General features: G+C 39.8%; 4 protein-coding genes across 8 annotated transcripts; 3 read left to right on the top strand and 1 right to left on the bottom strand.

The window, feature by feature from the left end:
• Positions 1–5,705: 5,705 nt before the first annotated feature.
• fam43a (family with sequence similarity 43 member A) lies at positions 5,706–7,786 on the bottom strand. Its single transcript, XM_088395078.1, has 2 exons — positions 7,674–7,786; positions 5,706–7,559 (listed from the first exon to the last, which is right to left on the bottom strand). The coding sequence occupies exon 2, from the start codon at positions 7,528–7,530 to the stop codon at positions 6,502–6,504; it is 1,029 nt and encodes a 342-aa protein (XP_088251204.1). The 5' UTR covers positions 7,531–7,559; positions 7,674–7,786; the 3' UTR covers positions 5,706–6,501.
• A 452-nt stretch (positions 7,787–8,238) lies between these two features.
• lsg1 (large 60S subunit nuclear export GTPase 1) lies at positions 8,239–12,684 on the top strand. Of its 2 annotated transcripts, XM_088395094.1 has the most exons (15): positions 8,239–8,410; positions 8,492–8,628; positions 9,145–9,271; positions 9,380–9,500; positions 9,586–9,672; positions 9,756–9,842; positions 9,927–9,987; positions 10,066–10,242; positions 10,501–10,839; positions 10,970–11,071; positions 11,148–11,291; positions 11,387–11,510; positions 11,656–11,735; positions 11,846–12,016; positions 12,107–12,684. In XM_088395094.1, the coding sequence occupies exons 2-15, from the start codon at positions 8,536–8,538 to the stop codon at positions 12,284–12,286; spliced, it is 1,893 nt and encodes a 630-aa protein (XP_088251220.1). In that variant the 5' UTR covers positions 8,239–8,410; positions 8,492–8,535; the 3' UTR covers positions 12,287–12,684. The 2 variants fall into 2 exon arrangements, with proteins under 2 accessions (XP_088251220.1, XP_088251219.1); XM_088395093.1 differs by lacking the exon at positions 8,239–8,410 and having other exon boundaries at positions 8,421–8,628.
• Positions 12,685–13,242: 558 nt separating this feature from the next.
• Positions 13,243–17,705, top strand: tmem44 (transmembrane protein 44). 4 transcript variants are annotated; one of them, XM_088394141.1, is made up of 10 exons: positions 13,243–13,476; positions 13,874–14,000; positions 14,070–14,160; positions 14,285–14,445; positions 14,770–14,856; positions 14,930–15,095; positions 15,205–15,323; positions 15,453–15,518; positions 15,617–15,736; positions 17,445–17,705. In XM_088394141.1, the coding sequence occupies exons 1-10, from the start codon at positions 13,292–13,294 to the stop codon at positions 17,625–17,627; spliced, it is 1,305 nt and encodes a 434-aa protein (XP_088250267.1). In that variant the 5' UTR covers positions 13,243–13,291; the 3' UTR covers positions 17,628–17,705. The 4 variants fall into 4 exon arrangements, with proteins under 4 accessions (XP_088250267.1, XP_088250270.1, XP_088250269.1 ...); XM_088394144.1 differs by having other exon boundaries at positions 13,244–13,476; positions 14,925–15,095; positions 15,198–15,323; positions 15,610–15,736; positions 17,445–17,584; XM_088394140.1 differs by having other exon boundaries at positions 13,245–13,476; positions 14,925–15,095; positions 15,198–15,323; positions 17,445–17,699.
• Positions 17,706–18,375: 670 nt separating this feature from the next.
• LOC148388347 (sulfotransferase 1 family member D1-like) lies at positions 18,376–21,118 on the top strand. The gene is made up of 7 exons (XM_088393977.1): positions 18,376–18,602; positions 18,802–18,930; positions 19,059–19,156; positions 19,289–19,415; positions 19,483–19,577; positions 20,087–20,267; positions 20,405–21,118. Exons 1-7 carry the CDS (start codon positions 18,452–18,454, stop codon positions 20,515–20,517), a joined length of 894 nt encoding a protein of 297 aa, XP_088250103.1. The 5' UTR covers positions 18,376–18,451; the 3' UTR covers positions 20,518–21,118.
• Positions 21,119–22,058: the final 940 nt, after the last annotated feature.

The following is a 22,058-nucleotide window of genomic DNA, read 5'->3' as shown; positions in this document are numbered from 1 at the left end:
TTATGCACGTACGTATGTTTTTGTCAATCTGGTTGTTTTAGATGTATTTTTTTCTTTTTATCAGAAAAAAAACCAACTAATTTTTATATTTATACAAAAAGTGAGTTTCAGACTTGCTTGAGCATTTTGTGTCTACATTGTGTTGCACGTGTAGTAAATGGGCTGTAAACAAAAAGTGTTTTTTTGTACAATTACTGAGTCGGCCCGGTTCTGTATCAAAGGGTTTTGAACCAGACTCTTAATGGGATGCAGAATGAGCCAAATGCTGTGAATCCACTGTGCAGAAACAAAGAGGCTGATCCCTTCTCACAGCTACTGCGGGTTGACAGGAGTAAATCTGTATGCACTGTCATCAATAGCACCCATCCATCAGGGACAGCTTGTCTCTGATGTACAGCTCAGTCAGGCATGGAAAAAAAGAAAATCATAATTGATGACCCATGAAAATGTAATCACTGCCAGTAGAGTCTAGTTAATTGTGTCAGTGAGCTCAGACACTTTCAAGGGACAAATAATGAAGTGGCGAATAACTTAACTGTTCAGAAGACTGTAAACAACAAGCACTAAGTACTTCAGGGGTGTGTTGCATTGATAATCATTTATGTAACCATCCCAGCACAACGTAGATAAAGGTTTTATTGCAGTGTGTACTTTTATGTCTCTGTGCTAAACTGCTTCACATCTTAACTGGGTTTTAAAACATGAGGACACTTGTGGCAATGAAAAGGAAATATTTGTTTTCTGCTCCCTGCATTTAGGTAGCGTATTGCCACTGGGCACTACTGGAAAATACAAAGAAGAAAAAAGAGAAATCGTAGGAGAGGATTTGCTAATTCTTACTTAAACTATTTGAGGTCACTTTCCAATTGGCTTCTATCCTGTTTCATGTCACAATCGCGGAGTTTGCGTATTGGCCTAACTCAGTATCGACCACACACACATTTGTAAATATTCAGATTTATGAATGTTGGCCCAAACTATTTTCAGAGCTGAAGTGAAAGGAAAATTGCTGCCACAGAGTAATTACTCAGGACGATCTAGTGTTATAGACTTGACAATCATACCTTTGCTGACTTTAAAAAGTCCTCAAACTGGGCCAGATTATCAGTTTACCGTATTTTCTGCACTATTAGGCGCACTTCAAAACTTAAAATTTACTCAAAAAACCACAGTGTGCCTTATAATGCAGAGCGCCGTACTCCATTTAGGACAACTTTTTGATCCATAGTAGGAATGTTGCCCCTGATCTGCTGTTACTCCTCAGCAGAAACACAAAGACTTTGACAGTGTATCCAATGGGACAACACTGACAAGCCTCTGATTGGACATTTCATCTGTTTCCTGACTGCATTTCAAACAGCAAAATTGCACATGGGGATTTTGACATGAGAAAAGTAGGCCAGACTTGCTGGTAACTAAGGTAGTCATTACTGAACAACAAAAGCTCAAAATATACTGATGGGTATCTTAATGGACTCATGAGCAGATCCCCCCAATCCGCATCGCCCCCAGACAGTCCGAGAAGTCAGCTAGTCATTTTTCTTTTCTTTTTCTAGGTTATTATTCCATTTCCTCCCTGTGAGCGGAAAGACCAAAATAACCCTGCTGAAATCTATGGCTCTCCAGAGGCAAGGCTTTTGTGTTGCAGCAAGTGGAAAACAAGTGCGCCACTCGCTGAATGGGACACTGCGAGATATAAGGTTACACGGCCTCGTGGGGGTGAGTTTATGGACACAGACACCATTTATTTCACCAGGCACTCTGTAAGGAGAGCCAGTAATGAGTGTGACACTTGCTTCTGTCTCAAAGGCACCATGTTGTCTAAAACTCAATGGCGACAGAGGGCACTAAATTGTTTTGATCTATACCCTGCAATGTAAATATTAAAGGGTATAAGGGCCAGTGGCAACCCAAAAATACAGGAATAATATTGTAGAATTACCTAACCACAGTTGTAATAGTCGAGAATACAGTTTTAATTTGCAGAGCTAAAATATATTAGTATAACAAGAATATATATGACTATATTAAAAAGGCATATATACTACAATGATAAAATCCTAAAATTAGGTGAATAAATTCATATAAGTGCAAGGATAAAGTTGTCATACTTAAGGAGATGATGGCAATTGATATAAATACCAATGTTAAAATTAAAGTTATATTTTTAAAGATATAATATGGGATTTTTAAAGCTTATTTTTAGAATATAACCAATGCTTTTACTTGTAATTTTACATGTATGCAAGAATGGAAGTAAAGAGCCAACGACAACTGAGAACTTTTTATTCCTGCTATGACATATTTCTACAGTTTCAGTGTAACTGTTCAAGATAAGCACGTTGACATTGTCACTGGAATGATATGATAATGATCTCTGCAATTAACCTGTTGTCAAATCATGACAGGGTCAGAGCCTCTCAGATGTGGAGAGCAGAAATACACTGTGTACTGAATGCAAACATGTATGCTTGACCGGAAAAGGAAGCGGAAGCCCCTTCGCACCTGCACATATTTCCCACAGTGAGTCAAGGTTGGTGACATTTTAGACATTCAGACTTGATGGGAACAGTTTGTGCCATTTTTTCTTTTCCAACAGCCCATAAAGGCACATATGAAGAAGTTTAATGTCAAAACCCTGACCTCAACCCTAACAAACACATTTTGGATTAACTAGAGCAGAGATTTCTACCACTGCCAATAGTCTTGTTTGTATACAATATAACTTTATTTATATAGCACATTTTACAACAGCTGCAGCTATAACAAATGTCGTATATAGTGTGGCTTATGCCCTCATGTTTTTGTTCTTAGACGGATCACACACCCACTATAAGGCAATGTAATGATTGCGTAGGCAATCTCCACTTTTTAAGGTGTACATGGAGGCATCATTATTCTGTGGTTGTCACTTCTCAGGAATTCAGTTGGGCTTTGTTGAGAACAGAACACTAAATATTCATTAGAAATGTGAGTGATATGACACACACTGTCAGAGGAGTATAAATTAGGCGAAGCATTCGACGTCTCTTTTGGATTTCATTGTCTCAATCTGTCTATCGTCAGCCCATTAGAGGCAATTCCTCCTTTGGTTCTACCTTGTGACTCATTGAAATCACCTCTAGCAGGGTTGCCTTTAATTAAAGTCTGTGTTTTAATTACACGCTCTGTCATCACAAATAGCAGTGTCAAGCTCAGCACCTGCCAGAAGGTCTTCAGAGCACCCACTAGGAAACGGCTAATTATGCTCTCTGGGTGTGCATGAACTTGTCACGAGCACTGTTTCTGCACGTTTGCTTGGCACCTCTGAGTCAGGCCACTGCGACATCGCCAGTGATATCAGATCCAACCGTGAAATTCATCAATTATAAAGAGGGAGATTTTGTAGCAATCCTATAGATGTAATCAGATTTTGACCCAGATGATTGGCTCTACCCTTTTCTAAGAAACTCTGTTCTTTTACTCCCTTACGTCTGGCTCAAACTGTATAATTAAATGATTATGTATGTATTCATGTATGTATGTATGCACGTACGTACTTATTTATTTATTTATTTATTTATTTATTTATTTATTTATTTATTTGCTCAGTTAACAATTATTTAGCAATTGAAATTAACAAGACATATTTGTTCGCATTTTTTATTTTGAAATTACAATGTATTTTGAATTTTAAAATAAGTAAATAAATAAATAAATACATAATAAATAATAGAATAAATACAGTGAAAATTTATCGGCAACAGAAAAAGTTACATTCACTTATTGTAAATTTTCATCGATTTGGTCGTTTTTGCTTTTTTGTGTGTAAAATTCATATGTTGTTGGTTTTGCACTCAACCCAATTATTTTTCCAATTCATACTGCCCTTATTTATTCAGCTCATATTCAATTTAACGTAATGGTTTGCTTTTAGAACAACTCTTAACTACAAAGTAAAATACATTGTGTATTGTAACCATGACACTAAATTTGTAATTCTAACTGGAAGGGCCACTCCTATCACATGATTGTCATTTTGGAGATTCCACTAAGACACAAAACATTAAACATGGCCAACAGAAGTCGATCCAGCCAATGACTCATTTGTTATTATCACTGTCTTGTAGATAGGAAAGTCTTTTTTCTGCCGTCATGCAAAATACTTAGTCGGGCAAACACCAAGGTGTTTGTTTAGTAAGTAGGCATCACTGGAGTCTCCTTAGTGTGCATACATTGCCACCTTTGGATGTCTGAAAACCACTCATCATTTCAAACTATCATATTTTTAAATAGGCACAATGTGCGTAGATGGCAGTGGTTGAGCAAAGCCTGTGTGAAAACACTGCTGATTTTCGCTGAGGTGTAACAGACGCTGCTGTGAAAATGTAGGTCAGATGAAAATGCTTTCACCTCGAACTGTGCCGAGCCGCTGTTAACGCAGGAGCGGCTGACAAGGGTTTTGTTTGCGTGCGCGAGGCCACGGCCACAGATCGTATTTAAAAGAAAAAGCACAACACAGACAAAAGAATGAATCACTCACTTTGGGGTTGTATCGGGCAACTGAGTTACAAGCCACTATACTAAGCCAGTGGGTGAAATACAAAATGTCTTTTTGTTGGTTTTGCTTTGAATCCGTAGAGAGAATGTATATTGTTTTCAACGTTAGCCTTAGCGTGGCCAATGGGATTGTATCAGCTGTCCTTCCAAGATAAGAGTCGCCATGCATATCTTTGCTAAGTTCCCTCTTTTGGCTTTATTGCTTTCCTTCTTGTGCCTGTTCCTGCTGCCACTGTGCTGTGCCCTGCTTCATAGCTGCACTGCAAGCCACTTCACATGTATCAATACATCAATAGAGATGTGTGCTTTGGCCGAGCTGTTATATCACTGAGCCTAATGAGGGGCAACTGTGACGCTCGCATTTGTGAAGCTCGCCAACTGGAAGTGCAAAAGATTTTTAAAACTTCTTGTCAACAATTGCTGCACTGTTTAAAAAAAAATAAAAATTTGGGTGAACTTGAAATTTGAAAGTAACAAACATGGATCACATTTTAAATTGTGCAAGTCACCTTTTGCTGTTGTGAAAATCGGATTTCCTGCTTAGAACAGCTTTTATGGAACCCCAACTTAAAGATATTGAAGTTTTTCCTACTTAGAATTCAGTGTTAGGTCAAAAACAGGTCCCAAGCGACTTTTTGGGGGGATGGTCATTGCGGAGTTGTGCTTTCACTCACGAGAGGCAGTTCTTGTTTTGTACAAAGCACACAATGTGACGTATGGGTTTGTGCAAAAAACACAATTAAAAAAAAAAATCATAAAACACCCTATTAACCCCAGTGCTTCTGTTGCCCAGTCATTAAGAGCCATGTGATGTTAGAACTGCCTGACATGCTCTGTCCATGCCCTAAGGCTGGTGACAATGAATGAGACCTCAGTGGCCTTACAGAGTAACCTCTCAACAACCCGCTCGTGCTCCCATTGGGGAAAACACTCGAGAATATATTGAAAGGAATTTAATTGAATATGTGTTGACAGATTGTCAGTTCTATAACCCATATTGTTTCCACACGGATAAAGCCTTCAGTTCTTTAAAGTGAAAAGTGTGTATTTCCAATCTAATATATTTTGTTAAATTGGTTTTGGATAACAGAATTCACCTAAAATGTGCTTTTCATTGGATGCAAACGTGACACAAGAGCAGAGGTGGCTCAAACAAAACTCATGAATTGACACATTTGATCACTTCTGTTTTTTTTTATTATTATTATTAATGAAGTTCACAGAACAAGCCACATTTTATATTATTTAGAAAAAAATACATTTTTAATTCATACTTTAAAACATTTGACCTTACATCTTGGTGTTATTTTTTTCTTTTGCACAGCAAAGATATGACATTTATGTTTAAGACAACATAACAACAACAGACGTTTTGCACATTGTCGTCAATGTGACACGAGTAAAGTCCACAACTGTGCAAAATTACAGAAAAGAAGGGGTCGTCAACTCAAACATTGGTTTGGATCCACTAAGGCAGGGGTGGGGAACCTGAAAAATAAGACCAAATATCATATTTTATGAGCATGTGTAGGTTAAATGTTGCATGGCAGGTGGGAACAAACACACTTGGCAAGCCATATCGGGCCCCACCACTACAGAAGAAAAAAACTAAACAAAATATTTGGGGATCCTAGTGGACACGTTTTCAACAGATGATGTTATTTTCACTACTTGGGTAAACAAGTGTTGGGGCAAATCCTCTTAAATAAAAGAGAGGGTGATTAGTCCTGCGTGTGTTGAATTTGCCAGGTTAAAAAAGCACACATCCCCAAATAGACATCTGAACACACTCCTAAATGTCCTGATAGCTCCCAAATCATGTCAGTGCTTTTTTCCACCCCTCCTGACATGGTTGTCGAGGCACACGTTTAAGAAAGTCTCCATATGCTGTCAACAAGTTGGTTTGTGCCTTGGAGGAGACACATTGGCTCAACACACAACAATGGCTTAGTTTCATATTCTTCACTGTACTTTTATTTGCTCAAAGCCATTGGAGAGTGCGTGGAGCTCATGGCTGCTTTCTATGGACGATTCACTCCCCGTGCTCTCCCCCGACAGTAGTCTGGTAACTTTGAGGTCAGCTTTCAGTGTCTGCACGTCGTTGCCTATGCTCATCTCCCCCAAATCATTAATAATCTGAGTGAGCTCCTGTTTGCCATTGGCCACACATTCTTCTGTGTCCAGAATGTCCTCGCATTCAAAGTGCATGGCTCTTTCTTCCTCTTCCTCCCCGTGCAAGTCCTCCGTGATGGAGCTCAGCTTAGGTGCGCTCCGGCTGCGCTCCACCGGCGGCTTGTAGCAGCATTGGCCGTTCAGCAGCTTCCTAAGGGGCGCCAGGGGGATTGTTTGCTCCCCGATGAGTTGCTGCTGCTGGTGCCGAGCGTCGTCCCTCCGCTTCAGGCGCTTGAACTCCGCCAGAGCCGTAGCCGAAGTCTGGTAGAGCAGCAGGGCCATTGCTTTCGCCTTCTCCGGCTTGGACACGAGCACGGCGTGGCAGCGCAGCATCACCGCCTTGTGCTTCATCTCATGCCGGTAAATCCACGCGAACACCTTGGGCAGCCTCGGGTCTGCCACGCAGTAAGTTATCCGGTGCAGCAGGTACAAGTGTCCCGGTCGTCTTGCCTTGTCGTCCACGTGCACCATGCGGATGCCCTGCGAGCTGATGGTGAGCCGCATCTTGGTGCCGTTCTTGCCCATGTCACTCTTGCCCCAGATCTTGCTCACCGCCACGTCGGTGCAGCCGTCTCCCTTGGACTGTATTGTGGTGGCGTTGCCCAGGTAGAGCACCGTATAGGTGGGATCGTCGCTGGTGATCTTGAACTTTTTCCGCTTGGACTTGAACATATTGCCCACCCGGTTGAGCGCGCTCTCCGGGCAGGACTTGGCGAATGAGGTGAGCGCCGAGTAGTTGAGACTCACCGCATAGCCCTTCGGTTTGGACTGTTTGTCTTCCTCGATCAGGTCGAACTTATTCTTCTTCCAGGGCAGCATTTTAGAGCCGTTCGCAGCGAGCACCTCGACTGGGAGAGAAGGAAAATTTAACTTTTTTAAAAGCACTTGTAAAGTCTAGTAAATGTCCAGTGCTTTCTACTCCTAGTCAAATCATGTGTGAGCTACTCTACGAGACGCCGTACTTCATGTGTCCATCCTCTGGAGTGGTCCATTGCAGTCTGATGTGCGTCAAGTTCCAAATGAAGAGGAGCCGACTCCGCTCTGAGGCGTATGCACTGGCACAAACCATTTCCATATTGTAGGGCGGGGGGATGAACTTACTGAGTGAGTGAGACACGCTTCTCATAAGGCAATAGTAATACTCAAAGTGTGTTTAGGCCGCCACCCTCTGGTAAATACGACAACTGCAACTTCTGCATTTGGAATTTATTAAATATTTCATTAGATAAATTAATTATAATACAAAAATAATAAATAGATCTAATTTTATTTTGAATAAACCATTTGATAAATTGTGCAAAACTGTTAATACTTGGACACAAATTTATGACACTTGAACTACGTAACCTAACAAAACAAACTACTTTCGTGGATTGAGTATTTTTCTCAAATTTAATAACTATTCTTTAGTTTTGTTTAAAATAACAGAGCCTATCGCTACCCCCACTTTCCCCCCCTCTCTCAGTCATATGGAACTAAAATCTGCTATCGTCTTGTTTGCTTTCAGGACATTTTTAATAGTTGGACACGTTTGGAACGTACCACAACTGAGTAACTTAGGTTGGCTGTAAGGCGAATTTTACGGATTAGTTTGCATTTAAAATCATTTCTGTGGATTTATCATGTAGGCATACATTGTTATTCGGAATACAATCCGATACATCCTTAAAATTGTCATTATCAGCCCTTCACCAATTTGGTATGTTCCATTTCCGGTTCTTCCGACAACAACCCGGTGCACATGTATCTCCGTTTGTTGCGACTTTCCGTGCTTTTACAGTCAAATAAATAATTAGTGGGTGAAGTGATTCTGAAAGAGGAGCTATGGGTAAGAAGAAGGCTGGAGGAGCACTTGGCAGAGCTCTGATAAAAGAAAAATTTCAATCAACCCGAGGCAACAAGAAGGGCGACACATGGGTAATGATTTCTGTATCAGAATGCCTTGAGTTGGTTTTCTTATTGTTGTGTCTCATGACATTTAAACGGTGGGAAATGAACGCATCGTTCCACATAGAATGATAATTGTATGGTCAGAAGAATGTCAGTTCATTAATGCATTGAACAGCTGCATAGGTCACGGTAATAAAGCAATGTGATAAAGTTACTATATTTATTATGTTGTCGTTTGCAGCATAGAACTGCACTATCTTACTTACTGCAGTATATAATACTGTATTCCTGTACCTCAAGGAGGTAGCATCAATGTATACATCTAATATCTAAATTTTGAGGTATTTAAACGAGGTGACCAAAATATAGGTGCATTACCCTTGAAACACTGCAACCTACAACATGACAGTATGCCAAGCACAATATTATTGTCGTAAAAAATGTATTATTGTCGGCAGATGTAAAGAATTTTGTGGGTGGTATGTGTAATGTGTTTCCTGGAAAGTCACTTAATTCTTACTAGTCTACGTTTTGTTTTCCTAGCTGCATACCAGTGAGCTGAATGATGGCTATGACTGGGGACGGTTGAACCTGCAATCAGTGACTGAACAAACTTCCATGGATGACTTTTTGGCTACTGCAGAACTGGCAGGAACAGAGTTTGTAGCTGGTTAGTGATCACGTGTTATTGAATGAAAAACATGATCAAATGTGTAAATCATTTTATTCATATTTTACTGTGATTCATCACTTAGTATTTTTCTTGTATTTATTGTAGAAAAACTCAACATCAAGTTTGTACCGGCAGAAGCTAGAGCAGGTTTATTGACAGCTGAGGAGAAAAAAAGGCTGAAGAGTCTTCATGAAGACAACAAGCATTTTCTCAGAATCCCTCGACGGTAACTTTAAACTCCCCGCCCTAGCCCCAAAACATCATTATGATTTGAATTTTATATTTCTATTCCTGTCTTTTTTTTCCTCCAGCCCCCATTGGGATGAAAGCACCAGCCCCGAGGCATTGCAACAGACAGAAAAGGACAGCTTCCTGGAGTGGAGAAGACAGCTTGCACAGTGAGTCATGATACTGTTGATGTACTTTTAAACATTTGTCATTCATCAATGTGTCAAGAATGTAACTGTCGTTGTTTCCTAAGGCTGGAAGAGGAACAGAAGTTGTTTCTTACTCCATTTGAGAGGAATTTGGAGTTCTGGAGGCAGCTGTGGAGAGTTATTGAGAGAAGGTAAAAAAAAAAAAGCTAAATTCTTACCTCCCAATTAGAATCCAGTGTTAGGAAATTGAGGTGACATTTGGTGCCTTCCTGCAGTGACGTTGTGGTACAGATCGTGGATGCAAGAAATCCGTTATTGTTCAGATGTCCTGACCTGGTAAGATATTTTTTTTTAATATTCTTTTTGTCACCATGATATGGTTTTAATGACATTGTTATGGCGGTTTGCTTCCAGGAGTTATATGTAAAAGAGGTGTCAGAGAACAAGGTCAACATGGTGCTGGTGAATAAGGCAGACCTGCTGACGAGGCAGCAGAGGCGAGCCTGGGCCAGACATTTTGAGAAAGAAGGCCTGAGGGCAGTTTTTTGGTCCGCCCTCGCTGAAAGCAACAGGTTGGATGCAGAAGAAAAGGTGAGAACTCACGGAAATTAACTGTAGATCAAATACACGCAGGTCACAACGGTGCAAACCGACAAGTTCATCGCTGTAGGAACGCAACTCTGTCATGAGGAACAATGAAATATTTTTTTAAATATAATTTTCATCATTATAACGTACTGCTGACTTAAAACATTTTTAATGAATCTTCTGTCCTGTAATCTAACCAATAAAATAACTCTTCTCCACCATTTTAATTTATACTAAGGGGTGCCTGTCTGTGTTCCACAGGGTGTGGAGGTGGAGCAGCCAGAATCTGGAGAGAGTGACCAAGATGATGGAGCAAAGCCAGACAATGACTTGAGCTTGAAGGGCGCAGATGACAAGGAGGATGAGGGGGAGGAGAGCGATGACTGGGAGGAGCCGCGGGAGAGGATAACCGTCGACGATGAGGAGTGGTTTACTGCCTCAGAAGATGAGTGGCAGGAAGAGGAGGATATTGTTGGGAAATCCAACGAGGCCGCTTTCCGTAATTCCGCTCGTCTGTTGCACAAGGACGAGTTGTTGGAGGTGTTCAAGATGGTTCACGACGGGCCCAAATATAAAGAGGGACAACTTACCGTCGGCTTGGTGGGTACATTTTTTTTTCCATCTTATTTGTTGCTTTTTTTTTCATTATAGTGCAGTGTGCCGGGGATGGGAACAAGACATCAGAGTTTATCTCAAGATGAATTGCTTTTCACCTTGATGCATTCAACAGGTTGGATATCCTAATGTAGGGAAGAGTTCAACTATCAACACCATTCTAAGAAATAAAAAAGTGTCCGTCTCTGCAACACCTGGACACACGAAGCACTTTCAGGTACAAGGCTCTACTGCGACATTCATTACTGTAGGCTCAATTGGGATTCATGTGAGTGTGGCTTTATGTTTCACAGACTTTGTTTGTGGAGCCTGGGCTGTGCCTATGTGACTGCCCTGGTCTGGTTATGCCCTCCTTTGTCTCCACCAAAGCTGAGATGATCTGCTGTGGGATCCTGCCCATCGACCAGATGAGAGACCATGTACCGGCAGTCTCCCTCATATCCTTTACACCGCCATCGTACTTGAGTAACATACTTCCATCAATCAGTATCATCTTCTCAAAGCAGCGTTATGAACTTAACGAGTGACCTAAGTCTGCCAAACGATTCCTCGGCATGTCCTGGAGGGCACGTATGGTATCAACGTAATCAGGCCACGAGAGGATGAAGACCCTGACAGACACCCCACCTCGGAGGAGCTGCTTATGGCATATGGATGTAAGACTAGTTACATTGCAGATGTTTACCTGGCCAGGAGTCAAATTTGAAGAGTCCAGGAATCAAATCTGGAGAGAGATAGATAAATAGAAGTCTCTCGTAAATCAAGGCAAACACAGTGATTTTTGAATTGTGTTGCTTTCAGACATGAGAGGCTTTATGACATCGCACGGCCAACCTGATCAGCCCCGATCTGCTCGCTACATCCTGAAGGATTACGTCAATGTGAGTTAAGTTTAAATGGCAACGGCAGTTAACCAGAATTTAAGTTTCTCTTCAAAGCTTCTAAACTGTCATAGAAACCGATTTGCTTAAGACATTTGCCTCTTTTACAGGGAAAACTTCTCTACTGCCATCCACCTCCTCACATAGAGCCTGAGGACTTCCAGCCACAGCACAGCAAATTCCAAAGAAACGATCTTAACAACTGTGACCTTTCTTCGAGCGATTACAAAGGAAAAATCAAGAGAATTGAAAATCCGGTGGATAAGAACTTCTTTCATGTGGTAAAATACTTTGAACAGTAACACCATGTTGGTTAGCCAGTTTAAAGACAATACACATTTTTTCATGGGATTTTTCATATCCTATTTTAGGAGAATGTACGAGCGCTGTCTAAAGGAGTCCAGGGTTTCATGGGCTACAAACCAGGCTGCGGCATCGTGGCCCCTGAAAAACCCGTAACAGAGATGACAGAGGGCAAACCTTGGAAGAAACACGGCAACAGGAACAAGAAGGAGAAAGTGCGTCGGCTTACCAAGCATCTCGATGCCTGATCATTCAAAAGAAATGAAACACAAATAGAGATTAATCTCAACAGGATGGCAAAACACTCAAAATTGTTCCATTAACGAGTCAGTAGTTGAGAGAATCTGGAGGTCATAAGGCCTTTTAATGCTGAATGCAGATGCTTTGACGTTAGCTAATGGCCGACATCAGCTATATTGGACTGCTATGGTTTGTTGGTCAACATACGGAATCAACCATCAGTTATAAATCAGAGCACTAAGATCATGAGTAAAAATCATAAAGTCTAGATTTTTGTACTTTCACAATAATTTATAGTGGGCAAAAACTCCATTCAACAAATAGATCACTCTGTTTCTATTGTACAGAACTAAACAGATACGAATTATGTACCAAATACATTTTTGGGATAAAATTCTGAGACTATGTTTTCCGTGTCTTACATATTTTACACATACACAAATCATCTTATCGCACATTTGCAAACATAATTCATTTAAACTGCTTTAGGCTGTATCTGCAGAAATTATGGGAATGGACGCACCTATGAGGATACTCCGCCAGCTACATTAACACAAATATTACGTTGGCGCAATTGTAGAATCCACAGAAAAATTCAGAAAGCAAATCAGTTATTATTAACTATTTGGAGATTAGATTTAATTTTTAACTCATTCATGGCCAATTACATATTTATCTTGAGAATCCAGTCATTGAATCCCAGGTATGTATTTATGTAGAAGGTGACCCTTGAAGATTAAAGTTCTAAAATCTTCAAATCGCAAAAGTTTAATTGGATTTGCTGTCCATATAGTGGGGGATAAGGATTTTGGAAAATTGATCTATTGATGGACATGAAATCTTGATACGGGGATAATACATCTAATAATTAGAAAGTCTATTAAGCTTCATCAATTAGATTCTAATTGATGAAGCTTAATAGACTTTTTTTTAAAAGTCCAACCCCTAAATATTTGTGAGATTTTATTGGCCAGTTTCTTTCCGCTGATGGGCGTCGGACTGCAGGTATCGGCATGGCCGTACCAAGCCAGGAGAATGACTGGACCAAGGAAGACCTTAACTCGTTTGCATCGAGTCTCCTCGCATTTTGCACCACTTCTTTCCCCCCTTGTTTTACGAGGACTGACCCAGGACAAAGTTGTTTTTCCATCCGTCTAATCTGTGTATCGTCTCTGCTGCTACTGATCTCATTTCTTCAGTAAGTGCCTTCAAATATTTGCTACCTGCAAGTTAGTCTATAATGAGCAATGTGGTTGATCGATTTGTTTAGATCGTTGTGGAATTACTAAAATGAGCAACAATATTAAATACATTCTGACTAAAGAGCATGATAATTGAACAGATGTTTTCAAATTCAAATAAGTAAATTGCCCAGCGGCTGCTACACGTCAGTGCGTCCGCCATATTGGGTGTGTCAATTATCCAAGCACTACTGGGACAATCAATGCACTGAACCTTATAAAGCGACACTCTACAACGTGCAGAATCAATGCCACTCATTCATAAACACAAAACATATTTGGGAAACAGTTTTGGGAAACTCACATATCCAAGTGTCACTTCTAACTTGTTTTTTCCTGCTTTAACCTTTCAAGTCTTGCGCTTCGGAGGTGCAAACATCATGGAGGACATCCTGGACATATTGTGACTTCTTTCTACTGTTTCCTTGGTAACGTGTGTGGATTCACCGGAGCCGTTTTTTCAAGACAGCTGCAAATTCAAGTAAACCTGATAGTCAGGGTATTTAATCGCCAAAGCTCATTTTAGATATTAATTCTCATTTCTTTGCAGGTTTTAATGGGACTTATTTGTGCTGCTTTGGATTTGGTCAATTTTGTCTCCTTTGGCATTCCTCTGTGTTTTTGCAGGAACTTGCAAGCAGGTAAGCTAAAAATACATGGCAATTAATTATTATGATGGATTTATGTTAAGAACAGTAGCTAGAATGTAATCATCAAAATGCTCAGGAGACTGATAGATGGATTTTATGTTGCATTGTGTTTCAGAGAGAAGGCAAAGAATGATCAAGAGGCGCAGGAGAGCTCACCTTCTCGTGGTCTCTCTGCTGGGGGCACTCACAGGAGGTTTTCTTAAATCAGGCGTCCTCCGTAGTCCAGCAGTGGGCTGGAGGCTCCATGGGAGGAGGTTGCTTTATGTTGCCCTGCAAGTAAGACTGTGACTACTACTACCGGTATGTGATTTATAAGTGAGACAAACAGACAGGGTGCTGAAACGTATTAATGGCATTTCCATTTATTTTAATAGGGAAGAAATTTGATACAGATGTTTTTGCCGTGTGTGACTTAGTTACTTAAGTTAGAGGTCTTGAAAGATTTTTAGAAACCTCCGTGACATCCTCTGGATGTCCAAATTTTCTGGGCTTTTAGACACAATTTAGTGTTTGAATTTCAAATTGTGCAAGATCAGCAGCATTTTGTTTTAACGGATTAACTGTAATTTAAATCCTGTTTCCAACACTTGCTACTACTAGGACAACACCGAAATCCTAGGTTACACCCTTGGCTTGCTCTCTTTTGTCATCTCCTCGACCTCCAAGTTCCCCACACTTTACAGAATTGTAAGTGATCATATTCAATGAGTCCTTGTTACCAGTCAGAAAAATGGCTTTTTGTCCCTTGCGTGCAGTACAGAGGGAAAACACTTTCAAGATCGCACCTTTTTTCTGGAGCTCTATGCTCGCTTGCTGCTGCCCTTTATGCTGCTGCCATACTTCACTACGACACGAGGCTCAGCTTCCTCCTCAGGGTCATGCCTTGGCTGCTGACTGCTGTCTGTGGGGCCTTGCTGGATCTTCTTGTATCCCTTTAATACAAAAATAATATTAATAATGCAAAGCATGCAATACTATTTGTCCAAGCTCACGATCTTGCAGCAGTTTTCATCTTTGACGTGTGTCAGATTATAGTACTCCACTGGTCTCACATGGGAGCCAGGCAGAAGCTTAAACGCTTTTCTCTGGAAATGGAGAGCCTCCTGGGTGACTCATCCAAGGACAAAGTTCCTGTCAAGCATCATGGAAAACAGGTAAATCCTTTTTCCTTCACGTATGCCAGTCATTGTAGATCCTTTTGAGTATTTTCCAAATCAACCTTTCTCTATTTAAGTGCTGTTTTTAGTCAGACCTTTATGCTATTGGAACCTCTTTGTTTAAAGGGCAAACATGTCAATTTGACCGAGATGGGCCACTACATGGACGTCAGTATTGACACCACAAAACAAGTAAGCAAAGTTGTTGCGCACACCAAACACTAAAAGACACAACCTCATATTTCAGTGTGTAATGGACATTCCTGTATATCATAATATATTGTTGACAGATGTACCCCAGAGAGGTGACATTAGTGGACAACGCGCCTCTGAGCAGCACGGCCCCAATGGTACGAGTTGATGGTTGTGATACGTCATGTGACTCTTCAATTGTCAATTCTGATCTAGAGGTGGGTAGGACTGATTACATAATATTACCGGTACTTAGGATAATCACTAATATGACGTTTGTCATAATTGGCACTAGAATAGCACGATACAATATAACTGTATATTCTCAAGCAGTACCACCTCGGAAATACCACTAGATGGTGCCTGACTATAAAACTTTACACCCAACAGATGTGAATGCATTTCTGAGTGAAGTTTAAAAGGTATGTGTAAATAATATGAATCTGGTTCTAGTATGATTAAAACACAGTTGCAAACTAATAGTAATAAACATTGTTGAATTAACGTATTACTGTGTCATTCTAAGCTCTTGTATCAGATACCTGGTGTAATGTGGATTGTTGGAAGTGCTTTGCAATGGGTAAGAAAGTGATATTCAGACTTTCACATGACTGTTGGAAGTGGGTCATCCAGTTATTTAAGTCCGTTCCACGAGACAAGCAGTTAGCACTTTTGATATGATAAGAATCTAGGATACATTCTGTGGCTTCATTTATCTAGCGATGATGGTTTTGATGAGCATGAGTCAGGCTTTCCACACCCGATTAAGTGAAACCACAATAGTTATAAATGTTGCAACTTTGGCAATCCAATCAATACTCTTTGAGGGGCAAACACTTTAGACCCCCCCTTGCATGCAAAATGCCAAAATGTCCGTTCGAGTATCAGACGATTTACAACCTTTGTTTTGTTTTCTTTGTTGTTGTTTTTAATGGCACTTCTTGGTGCTGGTTTATTATCAGAAAAACAATTCAGATTTGTTTTGATTAAAAAAGATAAAATTGAGTTGTTGAATTTTTACAGTTTAATTGTCACAGTGGTCATTTATTTTTACACTTAATATTTACAAAGTTTTTTTTTTATTATGCAATGGTTTTATTTACTTTCCTATTGACAAAGTCAAACAGCTTCAGGGAATGTATTTTGTTTGATCAGAGTGTGCCACTTTACTGGAAAAACAAGTGTGATAAGTTGTATCTAACAACTTAGCAGACCATATAAAGTAAATGGTGATGTATCTTTACAGACCTTTAGCCACAACAAACCTCTGCTCCCTAACCAGTATTGATTGTGTTCTGTTGCTGGGTGTGTCTCCTGATTCTGTGGTGTGACTCTCTGGTCCAATGAATGACATGCAGATTAGATTTTTACGAGGAATCCTTCATATGCGATCTAGCTGTAGCCTACTAAAATGAAATGTCAGGGCAGGTCACAATATTTGACTGACTCACCTCTGCCAGTATATTGGGTGGACAGTATTGTGCGGAGTGCTGCTTCTCTGTCGTGAAGAAATGGAGAATTGGCAAGAGGCCGGGAAATGTTTGACGTTTTATGTGCTGCCCAATTGTTCTCCTGTGACAGATTGTTTGATTAAAGCCCAATGCTGGGCAGGGCACGTCTGCATAGGAAAACAGTTGCCTTTTGCTGTAGGGGACCAGCAAGCTCAATTTTGGAAGATGTTTTTTCCCCTGCTCAGGAGTCAATGGAGTTTGTTGTCCGACATAATAAAACGAATACCATATTTTAGTGGTCGAACTGGCATCCCATACTACACAGCGCATTTTAATAAAGCCTTGCATAAACGTGATTGTTGTATCCAGAGCTAATGAATGGACACAATGAAACTTTTGTGCTCAATGCCATGAGGTCATGTGTGATTGTGTTGATTCTCCATGATTTAGATCTGGACCTCTTCTTGTTTTCTAGTGGGATTTTGAAGAGGGAAATGTACAGTGGAGTGAACCAAACACAAACCCACAGAATGGAGAGGCCTTCCCCTTGCAGGAGTGGCCAAGCAACCCCAAACCATTTAACATACTCACTTATGCCTCATGCATACTTCCACAGAATGATGTGTCCTGTCATGAGGTTGTCAGCCAGTCAAAATGATAAAAAACAAAAATATTACAGTGAAGATAATTATGTTGCATAATTTGTATATACATTTGTGATTCAATTAAAAAAAAATCCAGAAAATCTGCTCTTGAATCTTCCATTTTTTATTTATTTATTTATTTATTTATTTATTTATTTATTTATTTATTTATTTATTTTTAATGAAAATGCCTGGTGCTGTGCAACAAAATTGCTCCATTATTGCACTTGCACTTTGAGGTTGTTGGGTTACATCCTGTATTTTGCAAGTCACTCCAGGCCAGTAAATCTCAACCACTCTTCCACAGCACATTGTGCTGAGAGATCATGATGATCTTTTGGTATGTTCTGAAATTGCGATACTGACACCTTTCAATAATTAAGGTAGCTGTATCTGGAATTGCTGAAGCTCAATTGCTGTTCTTGACATTAATCTTCTTGTGATGTTGCTGAAAACATCCTGTGTTCTGCTGTTAATAAAGAACAAATTCTAGAATGCATTTCTGATGAAAGAAGCATGTCTAATTTTAGGGTACTAAGACCCCTTTCTCGGAAGGAGTTGGTAAGTTAATTTACGGTTAGGATCAACAGGGAAAAAAACAAACCTTAGGCTTCACTACATCCTGCTTTGGGTGTGTGTTGTTGGCACAGAGCACGAGATCTTGTTACCTTATATTCAAAATCAGCAAGAGCTGCAAGGCAAAATGGTCATTATTAAAACAAAGAAAAATGATCTGAGGCATACAGTTGGTGAGACGAAAGAACATAATACAGAACTACGCCTTAAGAAGTCAATCAAGTTTTTGTTCGTTGTTCCATAAAACGTTGCAACCTCAGTCATGTCGGAAAACAGGAAGGTCGTCCACCGCGCTACTGCTGTCATGGCAAAAGGAATTCTACTTTCAGACAACATCGCCTCAAACATTGACGCCATCTGTGCTTTCCGTCCTGATCCCTCGGACCTCCTTATCGCATCCTATCCTAAATCAGGTTATATAACTTTCATCTTTCTTGGTGTGGTACTGATAAAATATTTTTGGCTTATGTTCAATTTCTGATGGAATTAAGTAAAGCTACTGTAAATGATGACATGTAGTAGGATTGTTTAACTCTCTTCAAACGTAGATGATATTTAGTTTCACTTTACAGGGATTTTCAGTAATGTGTTTTTATAAATTTGACTGATAAGGGACGAGTTGGATCCTGGAAATAGTTGATCTGCTTCTTCATAACGGAGATGCTGAAATCTGCAGACGAGCATCATTGTCAATGCGAGCGCCTTTCCTTGAGATGTCCGATCGACTTGGAAGCCAGCCAGGTATGTAGAGACCATTTAGATCTCTTTAGATTTTGCAGAAAATTGAAGTGAATGTAGGACACAGTTTCAAGTAGAACAACTAATCTATACTGTACACTGACATGAAGATGTTTTCTGTAACCCATCAGGTCTTGATATGCTGAAAGAAATGAATCCCCCAAGAATCATTAAGACACATCTGCCATTTCAGCTGATTCCATCAGGGTTTTGGGAAAACAAGTGCAAAGTAAGTTGGTGCACCTGCACAGATGACAACGCAGACCCGTAGACGGACGGACAGACGGACGGACAGACAGACAGACACAGACACTTTTTGATCCCCAGGGAGAAAATTAAATTAATGTGATCTTTCTTAAAGACAATCTACGTTACACGCAATGCTAAGGACACCGTGGTAAGCTACTACCAATTTCAACGAATGAATTTAAGCAGCCCTGATCCTGGATCGTGGGAGGGCTATTTACAAAGATTTATGCATGGAGGATGTAAGTACGAATATTTTATAAGGACTATTTGATGATTGTAATGGGTCACTGAATATTATCGCTGCAGGGCTATATGGCCCCTGGTACGATCATGTGAAAGGATACTGGGAGGAGCGAAAAAAGAGGAACATCCTTTACCTCTTCTATGAAGACATGAAAGAGGTACTGATTTATTAAGGTCTCCCAATGCGTTTATCATGAATATTTTCTGTGGTGCGAGTTGTTAATAAACAGCTAATGTTACTCATCATACAGTGTTTCCACACAAGAGTGCTATAGTGGGGTCAGTCATGTTGGTCCACTCCGACAGGAATGGCCTGTAGGATTTTTGGGCGCTAGATGAGTTGGTAAGGTTGCAGGTCCAATTGTTTGGTGGGTTTTATTTTCCAGGAAGCATGGGCTTGTATCTCGAGCCTCTATTGATTACTACTACTGCGTTAAGAGCTAAGTCAGGTATTATGCCTTTCTGGACTTTCCACTTTCTTGATGGAAGGAGATTCATGAGCGTCTTACAAGTCTTGACATAAACAATGGAGTAATTTTGTATGCAAAACAGGATTACAATAGTTTGGGATTTTTTTATTATAGTTCCTTGTGACTCTTTTGTTTCTTTTTTTCCCTCAAATTCAGTTTTCAATTTTGTCCCTTTTCCACTTTATTCACCCTCCCAGAATCTCTGCCGTGAAGTGACACGAATCATGAGGTACCTGGACTTGTCCCTCTCTGATGATGTAATCAACCGCATTGTGGAGCTGACCACCTTCAACAACATGAAGGAGAATCCAATGGCAAACTACACCTTCGTTCCTAAGGAGATTTTTGATACTTCTATCTCCTGCTACATGAGAAAGGGTCATTCACCACTCAACTAAACCAAATTTTATATTTGCATTCAAACAATAACCATCTATTTTCTCAAAGCTGTTCAATTTACTTCACATTTGTCAGCATAATTTAACGAACTATTGTGTCTGTTTTATCCTCAACAGGAGAGGTTGGTGATTGGAAAAACCATTTTACCCCTCAGCAGTCAGCCGAGTTTGACAAGGTCTACGAGACCAAAATGAAGGACGTCAACATTTCGTTCAGAACAGAGTTCTAATGGATTTGCAGCATTTCAATTGACTCTAGTTAGCTGGAGTTAAACAATAAAGTCTCTAAATGTCATTGACTATGCAATCCAATTTGCTTGTTTCAATGTTGATCTATTAAAATAAAGAATGGGTGGTTTGACAAGCAGGTTCACAGTCACACCCAGACAAACAACTATAGGTTCTTGGGAAACTGAAGTACCAACAAATCTAAATTTTGCTCGCTCGAGGGGAAATTAGTTAATTTGCACAAACAACTATCAAAGGAACCATTTGCATGCATTTTATGTAATAATCCTTTCATATTGCCTATTAGTTTCATTTCGTGTTGTGACTTGTCTGGGCTATCAAGACTGTCAGGTATGGGAATGTGTGACTTGATAAGAGGCAGGCAGTGTTCCACGATCCTTTCCATCATCTGCATCCTCCACACCCTTTAGTACATCAACCGTGCACTTTTGATTATTTGATTATAGAACAATACAATGATTAGATAAACTTTATAGTGCACATTTGTATGTGTCCTTGAATGACTATCAAAGACAAATGTTGCCCTGAAGCATTGTTTTTGCAAATTTATGTGTGGGTGGATGCAAAGTCCAAATGAATTAATAAACCCTGCAAGTATAACAGATTATTTCGGTTAAATTATTTATTTTTAATTTAATCCATTTAAAATTATGTTGTTAAAAATAAATTTCTCCTAAAGAAGGCTTCCATGGTTGACTTTATATTCATTAACATTTTTTGCCTGATGAACACAAAAGAGGGAATTGTTTTGAATTTCTTTTAAGAATATTTATTGTATGTAAAGATTTAGTTTTGCATCAATACTTTTTATTTGTATTTTAAACATGATACTACCATACCAGTATCTGGTTAGCAAACTACTCCATTTATTCCAGTGCTTCATGTGCTTGATCCAGTTTTGTATGTGTTTGTATTCAGTTGACGCATACTGATGTCATCATAAAGCTGAGTTGGCATATCTATCTCTGGGCCTCCTCTGGCCCCTGTCAAGATCAGGTGCCAAAAGAAAACAAACCGTGTCCCAAATAAAAAGATGGAATCTAGTTTACAGAGGGGATGGCGGACATGGATTAGGACCTCAAGCAGCAGTTTGCAAAGGCCCTTTGTGTTGTTCTTGGCCCGTACGTCAGCAATCACCTTACTTGCCGAAGGCATGGCCAACGCCATTTTGTCTGAGCCCTTATTTTGTCTATTCTGCACATTTTTCAACCGCTTTAGAAGCAAGAAATGCAAAAAATGCTGCATAGTTGCCAAACATTAGAAGACAATAAGAGGTAAAGTACTTTATTAACTAGCTGTAAACAGTTTAAATGTGAAGAGTGTATTGAATTCAATCATCTTGCATTGTTTGGAAACTTTATTGAGTTAAAAAGTTAAAAATATTATACAAGCCCCCATTCCAATAAAGCGGTGTGTAAAATAAAAAACAGAATACAATGATTTGCAAATTCATATTCATCTGAATACAGTACAAAGACAAGATATTTCATCTTCAAACAAGAGGATCAAAACGAATTGTTTT

This window comes from Syngnathus floridae, chromosome 13 (genome assembly GCF_059516105.1).
Source record: "Syngnathus floridae isolate MCC-2025c chromosome 13, RoL_Sflo_1.0, whole genome shotgun sequence".
In the NCBI taxonomy this organism is placed as follows: Eukaryota; Metazoa; Chordata; class Actinopteri; order Syngnathiformes; family Syngnathidae; genus Syngnathus; species Syngnathus floridae.
Note: the sequence above shows the minus strand (reverse complement) of the source record. Positions and strands in the feature narration are given on the sequence as shown.